The sequence below is a fragment of the Globicephala melas genome, chromosome 1, assembly GCF_963455315.2.
Source record: "Globicephala melas chromosome 1, mGloMel1.2, whole genome shotgun sequence".
NCBI lineage: Eukaryota > Metazoa > Chordata > Mammalia > Artiodactyla > Delphinidae > Globicephala > Globicephala melas.
In genome coordinates this window covers 91513470-91531030 of record NC_083314.1, presented here as the reverse complement: position 1 = coordinate 91531030, position 17561 = coordinate 91513470, and the positions used below count along the sequence as shown (strand labels likewise).

The 17561-nt window shown below is 51.5% G+C and overlaps 1 protein-coding gene across 2 annotated transcripts in view; it reads left to right on the top strand.

Annotated features, from left to right (window-relative positions):
- Positions 1-17561, top strand: part of SLC6A17 (solute carrier family 6 member 17) — a 52435-nt gene that overhangs the window by 14644 nt on the left and 20230 nt on the right. For both annotated transcript variants that reach the window (XM_030868971.2, XM_060301464.1), the window contains exons 2-6: positions 3115-3476; positions 6856-7013; positions 8657-8783; positions 9528-9709; positions 11410-11520. In XM_030868971.2, coding sequence (XP_030724831.1) covers positions 3203-3476; positions 6856-7013; positions 8657-8783; positions 9528-9709; positions 11410-11520 — 852 coding nt within the window. In that variant the 5' untranslated portion in view covers positions 3115-3202. The remainder of the gene's footprint in view (positions 1-3114; positions 3477-6855; positions 7014-8656; positions 8784-9527; positions 9710-11409; positions 11521-17561) is intronic.

The following is a 17561-nucleotide window of genomic DNA, read 5'->3' as shown; positions in this document are numbered from 1 at the left end:
AGCACCACTTATTGAAGAGACTGTCTTTACAGTTGCTGGGGTGGAGGCATCCAGGGTGGAGGGCAGGGGCTTTGAAGTCAGACAGACACTTCATTCATTCACTCACACACTTAACGTACATCTCCTGATGTATACGCCTCTGCTCCGATGTCCCCTCCTCAGAGACGCCTTTCCAGACCATAAAATCGCAGCCCTCCAGCTCGCAAGCCACCCCACTCTCTACCCCATGTTATTGTCGTTATAGCAAAAATCACCCCTGGCTATTTTACCTGTGTATTTCTTTCTCTAGTATCTGGCCTTTCCACTAGAAATATAACCTCTGCAAGAGGAAGCCCTTGGCTTATTTTGTTTGCTGCTGTATCCCTCACACCTGGAGCAGAGCCTGCTACAGAGAAGGCACTCAGTTAATGTATGTCAAGTCAATGAATGAGTGAGTGAATGAGTGAATGAAATGGGCTCTCAAACCCGGGCCTCTCTGACTTCAAAGCCCCTGTCCTTTACCATGAGAGACGACTGTCTTCTTCCAGTGTCCCACCCCCCTTGCTGCTGAGTTTGACCCAGTGGCTTTGGGCAATTCACCTCCTCTCTCTGGGCCTCAGTTTCCTCATATATAAAATGAGAATGTTGCTAGGATCCCTCAAACTTTAATATTCCAAATGTTGGACTCTGCTGTCACATGAGCATATTCACTGGGCACATACGGTTCTAGTCATGATTGAAACCCAGCCCAGTGTCTCAGCTTGCAAGTTTGTACCAGCACTTTGCTTCCTGCAAACCCAATGGCCTAGGAGGACCCCGGGCCCCCATCCTGCAGTGCAGGATGTTCGTGCACATCAGTGATGTCTTGGGAAGGAGGAAGAAGCTTATATTGAGCTGATGCCTATGGTTTCCGTGATGCTGCTGCGGGTATCCTTCTCTGGATTTACCAGAAGGTGTTCATTTTGTCCTTGAGCCCACTTAGTTTAAAATGATGCCTTCCTCCCCTCCCCCCTGCTTCTCATGCTGGTGACCAGAGCTGCCACTCACTAATCTATTTATGGGGAAATTAGAAAATTTATGTTCTCTGATTGGTCAGCCTCAAGATAAATTCTGCAGACTTGCAGGAATCCCCCTCGGTTTTCTCCAGTCGTGGCAAGATGAACAGTACGTCATATCTCACGCACAGCAGATTGTTCTGATCAGATCCTGCTGCAGGCTGGTACCTGTAGAGAGGCTCTGGGCTAAGGTACCTGGTGATTGTGGTTGCAGGAGGGACCCACCCTCACCCTGCTCCCCATCTCTACTTTTTAATAAAACTCTTGACGTAAGCTGAGGAGAGATGGGGTAGCTGGACAAGCAGCCACTGCATGTGCCTTAGGTTTTGTCCTCCATTTGAGAGCCTGGGGACAGGGCCCTACTGACTGGGGAGGGGGAGGGGCTTGTCCTGGCGGCCCAGGCAAGAGCACAGGCCTCCCCCTTGCACAACTCCTGGGGCCACCATCGGCTTCTGTAGCACAGGCACCGTAGCAGCCCGGGGGGAGGCTGAGGGCTGGAGGGGCCACAGACACAGAGTCCCACCTTGGAGCACCCTTCAGGACATGATGGAGTGTTCAGCTGACCCACTGTAAAGTTGAGTCCCAACAGAGAGCTACATTTCTTGTAGGGAATTCTGAGGTCTTTCAGGCAGGCTGGCTCTGTCCCAGTCACTCCAAAGCCCAAGACCCTGGCTGTGCCTGAGGTGGAAGGGGACAGTCCCTAAAGAATCACTGTCCCCCTTAGATGAGGAGAGCAGGGAAGTGTCACCTGCTTGTGTGGTCCGAGGCCTGGCCTGGGGAGGGCTGGCTAACCCCACAGACCAGGGTGGACAGTTGTCCCCATCTGCCAGACCTCCTAGCTTCATTACGTGTGTAACGGGATCTGGCCAGCCAGGTCTCCTTGAAGGTCCTTGTGGCTGGAGTCAGCCAGGAGGTCTGGGTCAAGCCCAGCAGGACGGGCATCCCTGCACGCTTCCGCTACAGAGGGACCTTGCCCAAGAATTCAGGTGGCACGTGCGAGGAGAACAGAGGCAGCTCCTTCCCTTAGTAATGGCAGAGCCGGATAATTTACATCCCTAGAAAGATGCAGGGCAACTGCCGGCCGGGGTGTATGTGGTTTAATTTTAAATCCTCCAACCTTCTCTTAATGAGGAGGTGCTTCAAAACAAGCAGAATGTTGGGATCCTTCAAAGGACTCATTTCCTTGGTGCTTTCTTTGTTTAAGGGAAAGCATGATACACGATGGGGAATTGCAGGAGTAGGGAGGGTTTTGCCTCCCCCGCCCACGTTGTGCAGACATTATCTGCTGTAAAACTGTCACTGAAGGATGGAGAACTGGCTCTTGGCTGTGGTGGCCTTCAGATAATGTCACTGCTGAGTGATGACCCAGGATTTGTTGGCACTGAGCAAACATCTCTAGGGCTCTGCTGCCAGAATCCTTAGCTGAGCCCGGCTGGTGCTCCTGCCTGGGATGCTGGTGTCCAGAGGCTCCATGGTAAGAGCTGTAGGCTTTTTTTCCCCCAAGCATTAATGTCCCTCTGAATCACCAAAGGTTTTATAGAAATACAGAGAATGATTCAGTAGGTCTGGGGTGGGCCTGAGAGTCTGTGTTTCTGACAAGTTCCCATGATGCCACTGGCCCCAAAACTGCATTTTGAATGCAGGCGCTGGCGGTGGTTTGACTAAATAGAACACAAGAGGGCTAGGACTTGGCTATACCCTGTGCTGCCCTGGGCAGGGGAGGCAGTGGAGGCTTCCAGATGTTCTTGAACATTCTAGGATCTGTGGTTATGAAAGGGGTCAATGTTGTCGTGGACGACCCCTTATTTGGGTTTGGTGTATGATGTTGCTTCTTTCGTCCCATTAGGCTTGCCTTTCTGATGATGCTCAGGTAAGAAGGCCAGTGGGGAAACTGAGTGTGCAGACCTCGAGCTCCTCAGTGGGCACCTCAATGGGGAGGAAAGCGAGCTCGATGTCCAAGGCCACTGAGCAGCCTCTGAGTGAATGACGGGGAGTTGATGAATTGATTGGGTCGTGTCCACTTGGGCTCCCCACCTCTCTGGCGTGGTCAGCTAATCCTCTCCTGCTCATCTGGTTTCAGAGGTCCCTGGATGAGAAGGAGCTGACAGCGGCCGAGTCCCACCTTCTCTGCGTGCTGGGGAGCAGGGCTGCGTCGCCCAGGTGGCCCAATGCCGAAGAACAGCAAGGTGACCCAGCGCGAGCACAGTAGTGAGCATGTCACGGAGTCGGTGGCCGACCTGCTGGCCCTTGAGGAGCCTGTGGACTATAAACAGAGCATCCTGAATGTGGCCGGAGAAGCAGGCGGCAAGCAGAAGGTGGCGGACGTGGAGGACCGGCCGGCCTGGAACAGCAAGCTGCAGTACATCTTGGCCCAGATCGGCTTCTCTGTGGGCCTTGGCAACATCTGGAGGTTCCCCTACCTGTGCCAGAAAAATGGAGGAGGTAAGAGGCAGCCCTGCTTGCCCTGGGGGTGCCCTGCAAATGGGCCGGGCTGAGGGGAGAAAAGAAACACCCCTTTGTGAGGCAGAACCAGAGCCCTCGTAGGTTGGAGCTCAGAACTCGAGTGAGACCCCCTCAGGAAGAGCTAATGGCTAACGGCTCTCAAGAGGCTGCAGGCATGATGATAAGAATGTGGGCTCTGGCCCTAGACAGCCTGGGTTCAAATCCCAGTGCAGCCACTGGGACCCTGTGCAAGTTGCTTAATTTCTCTGTGCCTTGCTGTTCTGTGTTTGTAAAATGGGAATAATAGTAGTTCCTGCCTCACAGGATGGTTGGGAGAATTAAATGAGCTTTACATGTAGAACGCTTACCACTGTATCTGACACAGTAACGCTTGGCCATTGTTACTGAATGCGTATTACTGCTGGGCACTGTTGTGAGCACTTCCTGGATATTAGGCGGAAATACATGAAACTGCTGATATGTGAGTGTCTTGGAACAGCCAAAGCACCAATTTCATATGGTTCAACCATCATATCCTCCCAAAAAGCCCATGTGAGGAAGAACTATTCTCATCCTCACTTTAGAAACTGCAAAACAGGCACAGAGAGGTTAGATCACTTGCTCAAGTCACACAGCTAGTGATAAAGTCAGGATTCAAACCTGGACAGCTTGGCCCCAGAGCCTGAGCACTTAATCACTATACCCGCAGCCTCCCAGGTAGGAAGGGTCTTCACGCTGCCCCCTGAGTTTCAGTCCCCCCAGAGGATCCTGCCCGTGGTGTCAAACCCCTTCTACTCAATACTTCTAGCTCCCAGGGAGGGTAGAAGCCCACAGGCCTTATCCCCCAGCACCTGAATGCAGGCTAGAAAGTTCCAAAGGCAACTTGCTTTGAAACCGGGGGGAAACTAACCAAAAATAAGCAAGGCAAAACCCAATGGACTGAAAACAATGACGCTTCCAAGCTCAGACCTCTGGTCCTGGGAAAGTGATTTGAGTCAGAAGAGAGCTTTCATGCCCCTGAGTCCCTGTGCCCTGGGACTGCCACACTCCAGCCTGAAGGTGTGGCTGCCGCTTTGCAGGCATTTTAACCCTGCTGCCTCCCTCGCTGCCCCGTGGGACTCTCCTCCCAGTGATGGAGCCCTATTCAGGGACCCTCCCTCCTCTCTGGGACACCCTCCCTGGTCCAGAAAGCAGAGTCTGGCTGGAGGCTTCCCCTCCTTTGCGGTTTCTAGTGAAGGGCAGGGAGTGAGAATGCCCGCCTGACTTAGGCCAGAAACTTCCATCTCGCCACCAGGGCACAGTCTATTCCCCCTATGCTCTCTTTGCTTTGAAGGATCTTTTTTTTCTCCCCCAATCAATAATTGCCGATCAGAGCTTTCAGTCTGTATGGCATGGCCAGGCCCAGGTGGCTGAGTTGATATAAGACCAGCCCAAAGCAAAGATACAAATGGAAGTGTGTGGTTCCCTTAAGTGCTGTGAGATGGTAAGAGCTCAGAGTACCCGAAACAACTTTGTACTCCGGCTGGCAACCTGCAACCTTGTCCTTTGTGGCCGAGATAATCAGTCTGCCTGAGCACTGGTGCTGAATCACAGAGTCCTTCTCCCCACTGCACGTTCTGCCCGCGCCGCCGCTCCCCCGGGCAGCGTTCTCGCCAAAGTCTGTTAGTTTCCAGTGTCACCAGACAGTTGCCACGGCACCAGACATCACGAACAACCCCTGGAAGAAAAGCGTTTTCGGGTCTCAGGACTCTGAGCTCCCCATCCCATGTTCCTACCTTCATTTTCCCATCCTTTCTGACTCCTGGAATCCCTCTTTATCTCTACCTTTAACTCTCCAGTATTTTACCGTTTTTATAGTAAGTCATCTTAAATGTATTTTGGAAGGAGGCAAATTATCACAGGAAGGAGATGATTGGTCTGAGAGTCAAAACTCTGGCTTTGAGCCCTGGGTGATCCAGTCAAAATTACTTAATTTTGGATGGAAACTCTGGAACTCTGCCTGGCTCTGCCAGATGTTGACAGTTTATTCTGCATCCTCTCAGTTTGCTTTTTTTTTCTCTTTATTTTTATGAGAAGGAGGCAAATGGTCATCAGGTGCTTGCTATGGGTAAGTCACTCATTTACTCCTCACAACAGCCCTGTGCAGTAGGTATACAGTTGAAGCATATGAAATGGCCATTTTCATAAGTCAAAAATGATCAAATATCAGCAATTTCATATGGTTCTACTTAATATTTTCATCCTCTTTACATAGATGGCAGAACAGTGGCACAGAGAGATCAAGCAATTTGCCCAAAGTCACACAGCTAGTAAGTGGCAGAGCCAGGATTCAGACCCAGGAGGTCTGGCTCCGTGGTCTGGATCTTAACCCCTACTCAGTGTGCATCTCAACAGGTTGAGATCGAGATGGTCTTTCAAGGCCCAGGAATAACCTTGGGGTTTGCAAGAAGCGAGACATGTATAGACATGTCACACAGCCTCCCGGGTTTTGTATTTCACCCGCAAGTCCTCAGGTCGGGCAAGATGTGCAGGGAGACGTGTCCCTGGCCTTTCCTGCAGATCACTTCTCTCCTCTTCTGCATCCCTGAGCCAGAGACCAAGAGACAGAACTAGGTTAAAAGACAGAGCCAGGGGTCCTTCAGGCCCTCCTCCTTTTAGGATCGTGATACAGCAGGTTGTTAGTGACAAGTGGAATTTATGTGTGCACGTGACCCTGTGCACCTGTGTGTTTAATGTATTAGATGCTGTTATATGAGGTGTGGGAGGTTGCTCCCCTGGAAGCCTCTCCTGATTAGCTCCATGGGACTCACACCCCTCCCTCAGGACACACGTGCTCAGTTGGCCGTGTGTGATGTGTGTGCATGCACTGGCATTGCTCGTGTGAACCTGAAGGTCCCGCAGCTCTCTTGGGATAGCGGCTGTGCCTTCTGTTGCCCTGATGTCCCCACTGCGCACCTGGCACAGAGTGGATAACAGCTGACCGTTGCCAAGTGCCGGGTCGTGCGCCCCGGAGATGCCCGACCCCCTGGACTCATTGGCAGTTTGGGCACATGCTGGGGGGACAGGTGTCCACGGCATATGTCAGGAGGTGGCTGTGTCTGTCTCTGGGTCTAGCCTCGTGAGTGAGAGGCATTGCCATACATCTGGATCCTCCTTTAGTGTTTCGGGTCAGGGGAGCCAAGGGCTAGAAGGAGGTCTGGGTGGCCAGCGTGTGGTAGGTCGCACGTGTGGGCCAGACTGTTCCTGGAGGAGCACAGGGACTGGTGACGGTTTGAGGATGATTGGAGATGTGGCCAATGCTATGGGACCTGGCTGCCACCCCTCCCTTACCCTGCTGCTGTGCTCCAGACACCCTCCGACGTCCCTCCCTCCTCCCCAGGTGCCTACCTGGTGCCCTACCTGGTGCTGCTGATCATCATTGGGATCCCGCTCTTCTTCCTGGAGCTGGCTGTGGGCCAGAGGATCCGCCGCGGCAGCATCGGCGTGTGGCACTATGTGTGCCCCCGCCTGGGCGGCATCGGCTTCTCCAGCTGCATAGTGAGTCGGGGGCTGGTGGCGGGCCCTAGCCAGGAGGCAGAGGGGCTGCTCTTGGGCACAGGGTTTACAGACCAGAGTCCTGGGCGGGGCTGAGGGCAGGGAGGGAGACTCTCATCATGAGAATTGCGTCCAGCTGGTGTCTCAGGGCCACATATTTCCTAAACCGAAAGTCGGCACCACTCTCTGATGGTCTAATATTTGGGATTATTATGAAGGAGGGAAGCCCTGGGACATCTCCACCAGAGTTCTCTGGGGACATGTGGACCACCTCAGATTCCCCTTTGTGCCTACCAGCCCATCAGCTCTCTGTGAGGAAGGCCCGTCCTTTTTCCTGGGTTAAAGAGTATTTTATTTGGGTAAGTGGGTGGCACGAGAAAAGGCAGCCCTGGGGTATGGCGTCTCCTTGCCAGTTTGCTGTGCGCATGAGCAGACCGGAGAAGGACTCAGGAGCCTGGGGCTGACCCACGAGGGGTGAGGCTTTGGAACAGTGGGAGACAGGGAGACCCCACTGGCCTGGATGGGGAACTCCATGAGAGCTCCAGGCCGATCCACGGGGCAGCAGACGAGGCCCTGCTTAGCTCTCTAGGTGAGGAAACCGAGCCTCCCTTAAGGGCAAAGCCCGCAGGTGCCCATGCTCACACCTGGGATAAAAACTGGAATCTGCTTCTGGAAGGGACTGAGGATCTGTCAGCCCCGGCAGCAGGGCCAGTCCAAACCTGCCTCACTCAGCGCCTGGGAGAGATCACCTCTACACAGGTTGACATGGCTGGGGCTGGCCGGGGTGTATACGCATGAGTGTGAGTGGTCTGCCCCTTGGACTAAAGACATCCAAGTAAAGATAGCGGGTGTCTCTCCTGCTGTATTCCACATAAGGTGTGCCGTAGGAGTGTCTGCTTGTGCATACCCGGGCTTAGGTGAAATTAATAAAGCAAGGGGCTCTCAGCTCTCACACTGCCCAGCAGTGTCACTGATGCATCATGTAGTTGGGCCCCTGGAGATAGAAGGGATCTCTTGACATCCAAAGTGGATACAGCAGATCTCTGCATGTAAAAGCATTGCTTTCAGAGAAACCCCTCGAACCCTCAGTCAGAATCCATGTGCTCCTGTTTTCAATACAGTTCTACCAAGGTTGGTTAGCACGTTTCCAAGAACGAGAAGTGATGTCTTTCTAGAGACAGACTGCTGACAGTACCAAAGAGAAAGTAGCATCCCGAGAGAAGGAAAGACACGGGAAGCCAATAAGAAGCATTTCCAAAACCTCAAAAAGCACAGCCGTCTGGGGCCGTTTACTGTAGCGGCAGTAGCTGTACATGCCTCCATCGCCCTGGAGGGCAGCTCTGGAATTGTAATCCTGAGTCATCAGGAAATGATGGGGAAGTGCTTCAAGCATCTTAGAAGAATTTCAAACTGGAGAGGATTAACATTTTAAGAGTTTACTGCTTACAGGAGAGAACTTTAATATCTGAAACATTCCTCTGTGGATTCCCCAAATAGCAGATGAGTGGAGGATTAGGAACAGGCCCTCAGCTGCCACTGCCCCAGCATCCCATCCCTTCTCCTCCTCCTCCAAGGCTGTGCGTGGGGAGGGGGTGGGGGTGGAGTTGCCTGTAGCCTCTGTGACCCCCATGGACCCCCGTCTGCAGGTCTGCCTCTTCGTTGGGCTGTACTATAATGTGATCATCGGGTGGAGCATCTTCTATTTCTTCAAGTCTTTCCAGTACCCGCTGCCCTGGAGTGAGTGCCCTGTCGCCAGGAATGGGACCGCGGCAGGCAAGTATGGTTCTTCTGAGGAACCCACCTGGGGATTCCAGCCAGCGCTGTCCCAGGAAGGAGTTGAAGGAGCCTAAGAGGCTAAGGCACAGATTTGGGATTTCATTGACTTGCTGTGCCACCTTGGATAAGCCACCTACCCTCTCTGATGCTCATTTCCCCTTCTGATGATCTCCTGCCAGCCTATCCCACAGAGTTCTTACAGGGATTGAATGAAATAGTGAGTGTAGGTATAACTCCGGAGACTGTGACTTTCGTTTAGTTATTATTAACTACCCTATGTTACTCTAATACCATCCTATCTGGAAACAACCTTAATTTGCATGCCAGTCCCCTAAAGGGCTGGCTGACTTATCCCACCCACAGATGGGTAAACTGAGGCCCAGAAACAACTTTCCCATGGTCACACCACTGATTTAACCAGGGATCAAGGACGAGAATGCAGGTCTCCAGCTCCTCGCTCAGAACCGTTCCCAAGGAACTTGAGGCCAGTGCTGCCTAATCCTTCCTGCCCTCCATGGATGGATGTGGGCAGGGGGATGCCATGAGTGGGAATTCGGTCAGATCAGTATATCCTGAAGCCTCCCAGGCCCCTTGAGAGCCCAGGAGTCCTCAGGGTCTGCCAGATCCTGGCTAACCCAGAACGATATCATTCTTCCCTGCTTCCCTGGGTGGGGGTCAAGCGGAGGAGGTGGTCCCACAGGCCCCTCCGCCGAGGCCCTGTGGCCTTTGCTGCCGTTTCAGTGGTGGAGCCGGAGTGTGAGAAGAGCTCGGCCACTACCTACTTCTGGTACCGAGAGGCACTGGACATCTCCAACTCCATCTCAGAGAGCGGGGGCCTCAACTGGAAGATGACCCTGTGCCTCCTCGTGGCCTGGGGCATCGTGGGCATGGCCGTCGTCAAGGGCATCCAGTCCTCGGGGAAGGTGAGCGGTTGCGGGGGGCACCCACACTTACACGGGGGAGGGGGTCGCTGCAGGAAAGTGTGGAAGGCAGGGATGGAGAGCTCTGGGTCGCCCCTGCAGGGTTCTTTGGGTGGGCCTGGCCTCTGGATGGCTCAGGATGAAGACACAGGCCTCTGAGGAGGTGATGGGAGCATCACAGCCACAGTATTGTTCCCTGTGGACAGCCCGCCAGGGATGGGCTTGTGGAAGATCACTGCCTTGACCCCAGCTGCCTCCGTGCTCACATAACTCCGGGTTGCTCCCACAGACTTTAAAGAGAAGGAAAACCAGGAGTACTGAGCTAGGACATTCGGCTAGACCCTAGCCCCTCAGCTTCCCTAGCAAGAGCCCTAGAAGAGCCTGCTCAGCGATTTTTGGCGAAAACCAACAGCTCAATGTATCTACAACTAATGAGCTCTGGGAACGGGTGGGTGCTATGAGTGAAGGGGGCTTTGGGGGCCTCTGAGGGTGCAGACCAGCCAGGCCCCACACACACCTTCTCCCAGTAGGTCAGATTCCCTTCACATAAGGGCCCTTTCTTCTTTGTCATGTGTACCAGTATTCGTGGACTGCCAGGGCTGGAAAAGATATTAGAGATCCTATAGCCCAATCCACCCATTTTACAGATGAAGAAACTGAGGTTCCAGAGGTGGGGGGAAATATCTCACCTGAGATCAGGCAGCCAGTCAGCCCCAGGGCTGGAACTAGAATCCTGGCTGTCTGTCTGTCTGAGGCTCCAGGCTCTTTGGTGGATTTGACGAGCAGGGAAGCTAAGCCCTGGAAAGGTGGCGTGGTCTCAGCCACCACTTCTTCTGTCTCCAAAGGCCAAAATAGTAGCTGGCACATCGTGGCACTGATCAGGCACTGCCACCTGTGTGAGTGCCTTTGGGCCACAACAATCTTAGGAGTTAGGAGTTATTTTACCCACTTTATATATGAGGAAAGGGAGGCACCCCGAAGTTAAATAAATAGCTCAAGGTCATGTGGTTGGAAAATGGCAGTCAGGATCAGAACTCAGGTGGTCTAGCTCTGGACTTGCGTGCTTTTAACCTTTACACCATCCTCCCTGAGCAACCTTCTTGGTTTGTTTCAGTGCAGCAAACTTTTTGTAAGCATCTCCTTTGTGGGAGGCTCTGTGCCAGGCCCATGGAGATACAGAAATGTTCAAGAAATGCATGTGCTAGGAAGTAGCATTTAATTTATAATCACAAGAGGCCGGACCTTCTTCTGATGCTTTTGCTTGGGAGCCATGCCTATAACCTCCTGGATGCCTTCTGTCAAAGGGGCTCTAAGGACAGGGGAGATCTTTAGGGGGTCCACTGGAGTCAGGGACAGAAAAGCAGGCATGAGATATGAACAAATGAAGAGAGGAGAGAAAAGGGTTCCTCACCCCCTTGGGGGCCCTTGGGGGCGCGGAGGCTGCGAGCCCAGCCCCACCAGCCCTTGAAAGGAGGAAACAAGCCTCAGGCACAGCCATGCTGACTCCAGCTCGTCTGTGTGGCTGCTTCTGCCTTGGCTCGATGCCAGACGTGCAGTGGGTTTGGCCCCGTGCCCAGGGGTCCCGGGGCTCTGCTTTCTGCTGCCATCAGAGGAGGCGCGTGTACCCCAGCTGCGAGCAGGGAGGCGGATGCCAGCTGCAGGAGGGGCTCTGGCCCACAGTGGGTCCCTGTCCTCTCTTGCAGGTGATGTATTTCAGCTCCCTCTTTCCCTACGTGGTGCTGGCCTGCTTCCTGGTCCGGGGGCTGCTGCTGCGGGGGGCCGTCGACGGCATCCTACACATGTTCACTCCCAAGGTAAGGGCCTCGGGCTCCCCAGGAACACGGACAGCTCTTCTGGGCCTCGTCTGCTTCACGCAGTTTAACGCTGCCTGAGGACGTGCTGTGTGGCGGGCACTGTGGTGGGCGCTGGAGGGAGGCACCAGGGAGGCTGCCCGTGTGGTTCCAGGGAGAGGGACAGGGCAGGGACACCACATCAGTATGGGTGAAATCAGAAGAAGCTTCAGGGAGGAGATGATATCCGAAACGAGCCTCAGGGAGCAGATAGGATTTCAGTGGGCGGCAGTAGGACGTTGCAGTCAAAGGAACTGTATGAGCAACAGTGTGGAAAAGCACTGGGCGTGCTTGGGGCCATGGTGTGAAGTCAGTTTTGGCTCGGGTGTGGGGAGTAGAGCACGGTTTCATTGAGTAGATTTGTGACAGCAGGAACCACGGAGATGCCTAAGAGAAGAAGCTCCCTGGGAATCCCAACTTGTACCCCAATCGGGGGAATGAGGTTACGATCTTATTAAAGATAAAAGACCACGTGGATAGAGATTTTTACCCTTACCAAAGCTATCCACATCTCTCATTAGATCCTCCCGGTAGCCCAGTGAGGGATGAGCAGGACCATGGTGCACGGTGTCCTGAAGGTGGACACCTATACTCCTTAGGAAAATGGAAACAGCCAGTTTCCTAAGCATGGTCTCTGCCCACCAGGTAGCCCTGCCTCTCTGTTGCCCTCCAGACCACTGGGCACAACTGGCATGAGCCAGTCCACTGAGGAATAAGAGAATTTCAGATGCAGAAACGGCATGCCCTTCAATGTAACCCTAAGCAAAGTACATTAGTCGCCCCAGCAGGCAGGCTGGGAAGTCCACCTCCAAATGCCAGCAGATCAGTAAGCAGCATCGGGGGCCTGGTGAGGCTCCAGTCCACAGGCACGGGGTCAGAACCCTGCCAGGCCAGCTTAAGGCCCTCAACACTGTCCCTCAGTAGTGCCATCTCACTCATGTGTGCGCACACACACCCCCATACACACATACACACACATACACACACGCATTAATGCTTACACAGAAGGTTCATACAAATGGCACAGGGAGAAGAATCCAGATCTCGTGGGGTTTGAAATCCCTGTTCCCTCCCAATGGCCCTGCTCTGCAGCTGCAAACAGCCCCTGATGTTTGGGGCTGGGGAAGGTGGGTAGCAACAGGCAGGGCATAGATCCCTCCATATCCACTGGACAGAGCATAAAGGGCCCTCAGCGTTCTTGGATGTAACATCCGAGGTTTCTACGTGAACAAGCGCGGACGTCCGCTGTATGGAGCACTTAGTGAATCTTCCGAGGCATGAATGTGACTACCGAGCCACTTGGCTGGGGCAGGGTTGTTGTGAACATGTGATGTCTGACAAAGAAGAGAAAAATGCAAACCTGGTTTCTTTGGGGGAAAACAGCCGTGAGACGAAAGCCGATGGTTTTTATGAATGAATTCAACTGTATTTCTAGAACCGTGATCAGTCTAATGTGTTCACTTGAGTCTTTCCGTTATACTTTATTGAGCTTTATGAGAAAATTATATACTCTGGAGATGTTAATAAACATGGAGATTCACACAGGTCTCCAAACGGTCCCCTGGGTGGTGCTAAGAGAGCCTGGTACGTAACTCAGAAGCCAGTGGAACCGATTCATAAGATCAGTTGCCAGTCCCAGCACACACAATACCGCTCCCCTTCTGATTCAGACACTCTTTAAAACATTTTTTTAAGTGAAACATCTCAGACATATAAACACACATATAATAATATAATAAACATTCTTAAGAAATAAAATATTACAGGTGTCATAAAAGTGCCCGTGTAGCCAGCCCTCATCCCATTCTCTTCCCTTCCCTAAAATAACCACTCTCTTGAATTTGGGGTTTAACCTGCTAATACATTTTTAAAATTTTGTAATACATATATGTGTATACTTAAACAAGATATAGCATTATGTGCGTACTTTTAATCTTTTTTGTATCATATGCAACCTTCTGCAACTTGCTTTTATTTTTGCTAATCACTCTTTTTTGAGATTTTAGCTATATTGATATATGGAGGTCTAGTGCATCCATTTTCATGGCTGTATTGTATTCCACTGTGGCACTAAACTAAAATTTACTTATTCATTCTCTAGTTGATGGTCATTTAAGTTGTGTCCAGTTCTCACCATTGCTAATAAACATTATGACACAGGTCTTCATGTGCACTCATTTCTCTCGGGCATATATGTTTTGGAGCGGAATTGCCATCTTAAAGGGTCTACGTGTCTTCAGTTTTACTGGGTGTTGGCCGAGTTGCTTTCCAAAGTGGCTGCGTCTATCGATATTAACACTCCCACCAGTTGTATATGAGAGTCCCAGTTGCTCCACATGTATTACATTGCAATTTTTGCCAGTCAGGTGGATGCAAAAAGGTTGATGTACACTTTGAATAACAGGGGCACTCCTTTCCCAAAGCTTTTCCTGGATGTTCAGGAAACAGTGTGGTTCCACTTCAGCATTTGCAGAGGCCCCGAGTCTTCATGAGGTGAAACTTAAATCAAATCCAGAAGGCCCTAGAGGAGCCAGGTCACCAAGAACCAGCAGGTGTGGTCCCTGGTCCGTCTAGCTCTTGTGACCTTCAGGTATGGATAGAGCCTATGGGGCCCATCTTGAGACCTTGTCCACGGAGCAGTGCCATGGGGCAGCTCCTGCCCTTGACCCTGGAGGGATGTATTGAGCAGGGAAGGGGAGGCTTGAGGGCTTCAGAGGCCAAACCCCTCCATCAGGGATCTCCTTCACAGCCTGTGTCACCATTTGTTTTAGGCAGGTGAGGCCCAGTAGTGATGGCTGGGGTGAGTTCCTGTTTACAAATCCTTCCAAGTCATCTGCAAAAAGTGTGGTCCTACTCTCAGACACAAATGTCTGACTGTCCATACATGGCAGGCTACTGTTGCAGAGCTGGGACTGTTTCAGCATGGGCTTGGTGAGATATGAGGAACCCGGGAGCCTTTTCAAGTCCTGGCTCTAGTATAGTGCTGTGGAGTGCCAGGGTCACTGCACACAGCTGCCCAGCCTGTGCACTGCTCCATTCGTATTGACCGAAATGTAAATGATATCACCAGGGGTCATGCCATTTGGCAGCCATGGGACAGTCCAAGCAGATTTTTGTCCAGGGCATCTCAGAATCCACCTGAAAGAAGCACAGGCCCTCCGTGGGTATGCTGAATAACCAGGAAGATGTCCCCTGCTATAAAATCTTCCAACATCAGAAATAATCCAAGCTAGAGGACCTGGGCTCTCAGTCCATGCCTTCAAGCAGTTATTAAGTGTGATGAATGCAGTGTGGCCAGGATACCATGATGACCCACTAGCACTTTTTTTTTTTTTTTTGCGGTACGCGGGCCTCTCACTGTTGTGGCCTCTCCCATTGCAGAGCACAGGCTCCGGACGCGCAGGCTCAGCGGCCATGGCTCACGGGCCCAGCCGCTCCGCGGCATGTGGGATCTTCCCGGACCGGGGCACGAACCCGTGTCCCGAAACCGTGTCCCCTGCATCGGCAGGCAGACTCTCAACCACTGCGCCACCAGGGAAGCCCCCACTAGCACTTTTGATGGGGACAGTAGCTCATGTTAATGGCTAACGAACTTCTTGAATTCCTTGGGCTAGTTTCTGGATCCTTCTTTCCATCCAGTTAAAAACCCGAGTCACTATGGAGTCCCATACAACTAACCATGTGCTTTGCTCAGTATAAAATGGATTATGGTAGATTTTGTAACCGCCGAAACTTCCAGGGAATATTTATCAAAATTACAACTGTTCACGTCCCTTGGCCTAGCAATTCCACTTCTAGGTATTTGTCCTACAGATGTACTCACCCACAAACAAAATGATCTGTGCATAATATTGGTCATTGCAGCATTTGTTTTAGTAGCAAAAGAGTGAAAACAACCTGAAAGACCATCATTTATTTATTTCTTCATTCAATAAAGGCTCATTGAATTCCTGTTACGTTCTGGCACTGTTGTGGTTCTGGGATCCAGCAGATAAACTTCCTGGCCGTGTTGGAGCTTATATTTTAGTAAAACGAGACAGATAATGTAAGACAAAGGAGATGTTGGATGGTGTTACTAAGGAGAAAAATAAAGCAGAGAAAGAAGGATTCGGAGCACTGGGGAGAGTGTTGCTTACTAGTGTGCTCAAGGAAGGCCTCCCTGAGAAAGTGATATTTGAGTGAAGACTCGATGGAGGTGAGGGGGCAGGCCATGTGGATAGTTGGATAGTATCCCATTCTAAACAGAGAGAACAATAAATGAAGAGCCCTTAAGTTTGTACGTGTCTGTCATTCTCAAAGAGGCTGTTGTGGCTGGAGTGGGAGGGGAGAAAGATAGGACCTGTGGCCACGGGGCCAATGGGGAGCCAGAGCAGGAGGGTCCTGTAGGCCAGGTAAGGACTCTGGTGTTTCCTTGGGGTGAAATGGGGGCCACTGGACAGTTCTGAGCAGAGGAGTGACATGATCTGACTCCCGTCTTCTGAGGATCACTCTGGTTGCCACTGAGAGTCTGAGGGAGCAAGGGTAGACTAGGGAGAAGCCTCCTTCCAGGTGCTAGAATTCATCCAGGTGGGAGGTGACTGGCTGGAGCCCAGGTGATGTCAATGGAAGTGATGAGAAGTGGTCAGATTGAGGCTATATTCAGAAAGCAGAGTCAACAGGATTTGCTGCTGGATTGGATGTGAGATGTGAGAGAGAGGGTGACAAGGGTGACTGCAAGGCCTTTTGCCTGAGCAACCAGGAGGATGTGGTTGGGGGGAACAGGTTTGGTGAGGAAGACCGAGAGTACTGATTTGAACGTGGCGGGTCTAAAACATCTAAGAGATATCCAAGTGGAGAAGCTGAGTAGGTGGTGGGATAGATGAGTCTGGAGGTCACGTGGAAGTATAAATTTGGGAGTCTGAGAATTTAAAGTCGTGGACTGGTTACAATCACATCGTGAACATAGAGAAGAGGACTAAACACTGAACACTGGGGTCCCAGTGTTTAGAGGTTGGGGGAGAGATCGCCAATGAGGGCGGAGGAGAAATGAGAGAGAGAGAGAGAGAGAGAGAGAGAGGTCCATCCCGGAGGCCAAGTGGAGAAAGTGCTGTAAGAAGGAGGGAATGGTCAGCCAAGTCCAAAGCTGCTGAGAGGTCAGTGATGAGGACTGAGAAATGGCCAATGTGCTTGGCAGCAGGGGGGTCACTGGCACCTCAGCAAGAGCTGTTTCGGTGGCATGCTGGGGACAAAGTCTAGTAACAGTGGGTTCAAGGGAAAATGGGAGGGGAGGAACTGGAGGCGAGCAATAAAGACCACTGATTTTCAGGAGTTTTGCTGTAAGGGGAGCAGAGGAACAGGAAATGGGGTGGTAACCAGAGAGGACCATGGGATCAAAGGTGTTATTTAAGAATTTTATATCATGATAAAAATAATCCATCATACGTTGCTGGTGGGAATGTAAAATGGTGCAGCCGCTTTGGAACAGTCTCGCAGTTCCTCAAAAGGTTACACAGAGTTAGTTTATGACCCGGCAACTCCACTCCTAGGCGCACATCCAAGAGAACTGAAAACATATGTTCAAAAATTTGTGCGCAAGCGTTCATAGCAGCATTGTTCATAAGAGCCAAAAGTAGACACAACTCAAATGTCCATCAACTGATGAATGGAAAAATAAAAGGTAGTGTGTTCATACGATGGAATATTAGCTGGCCATACAAAGGAATGAAGTACGTGCTACAATATGGATGAATTCATCCTTGAAGACATTATGCTGAGAGAAAGAAACCAGTCACAAAAGACCACATATTGTGTGATTCTGTTTATATAAAGTGTCCAGAATAGGTGATTCTGTAAAGACAGAAAACAGATTAGTGGTCGCTTGTGGGGAGGTTGGGGGAGAAATGGGGAGTAACTGTTAACGGTATGGGCTTTCGTTTTGGGGTGATGAAGATGTTCCAAAATTGATTGTGGGAACGTTGTGCAACTCTGTGATATACTAAAAGCCATTGAACTGTACAGTTTTTTAA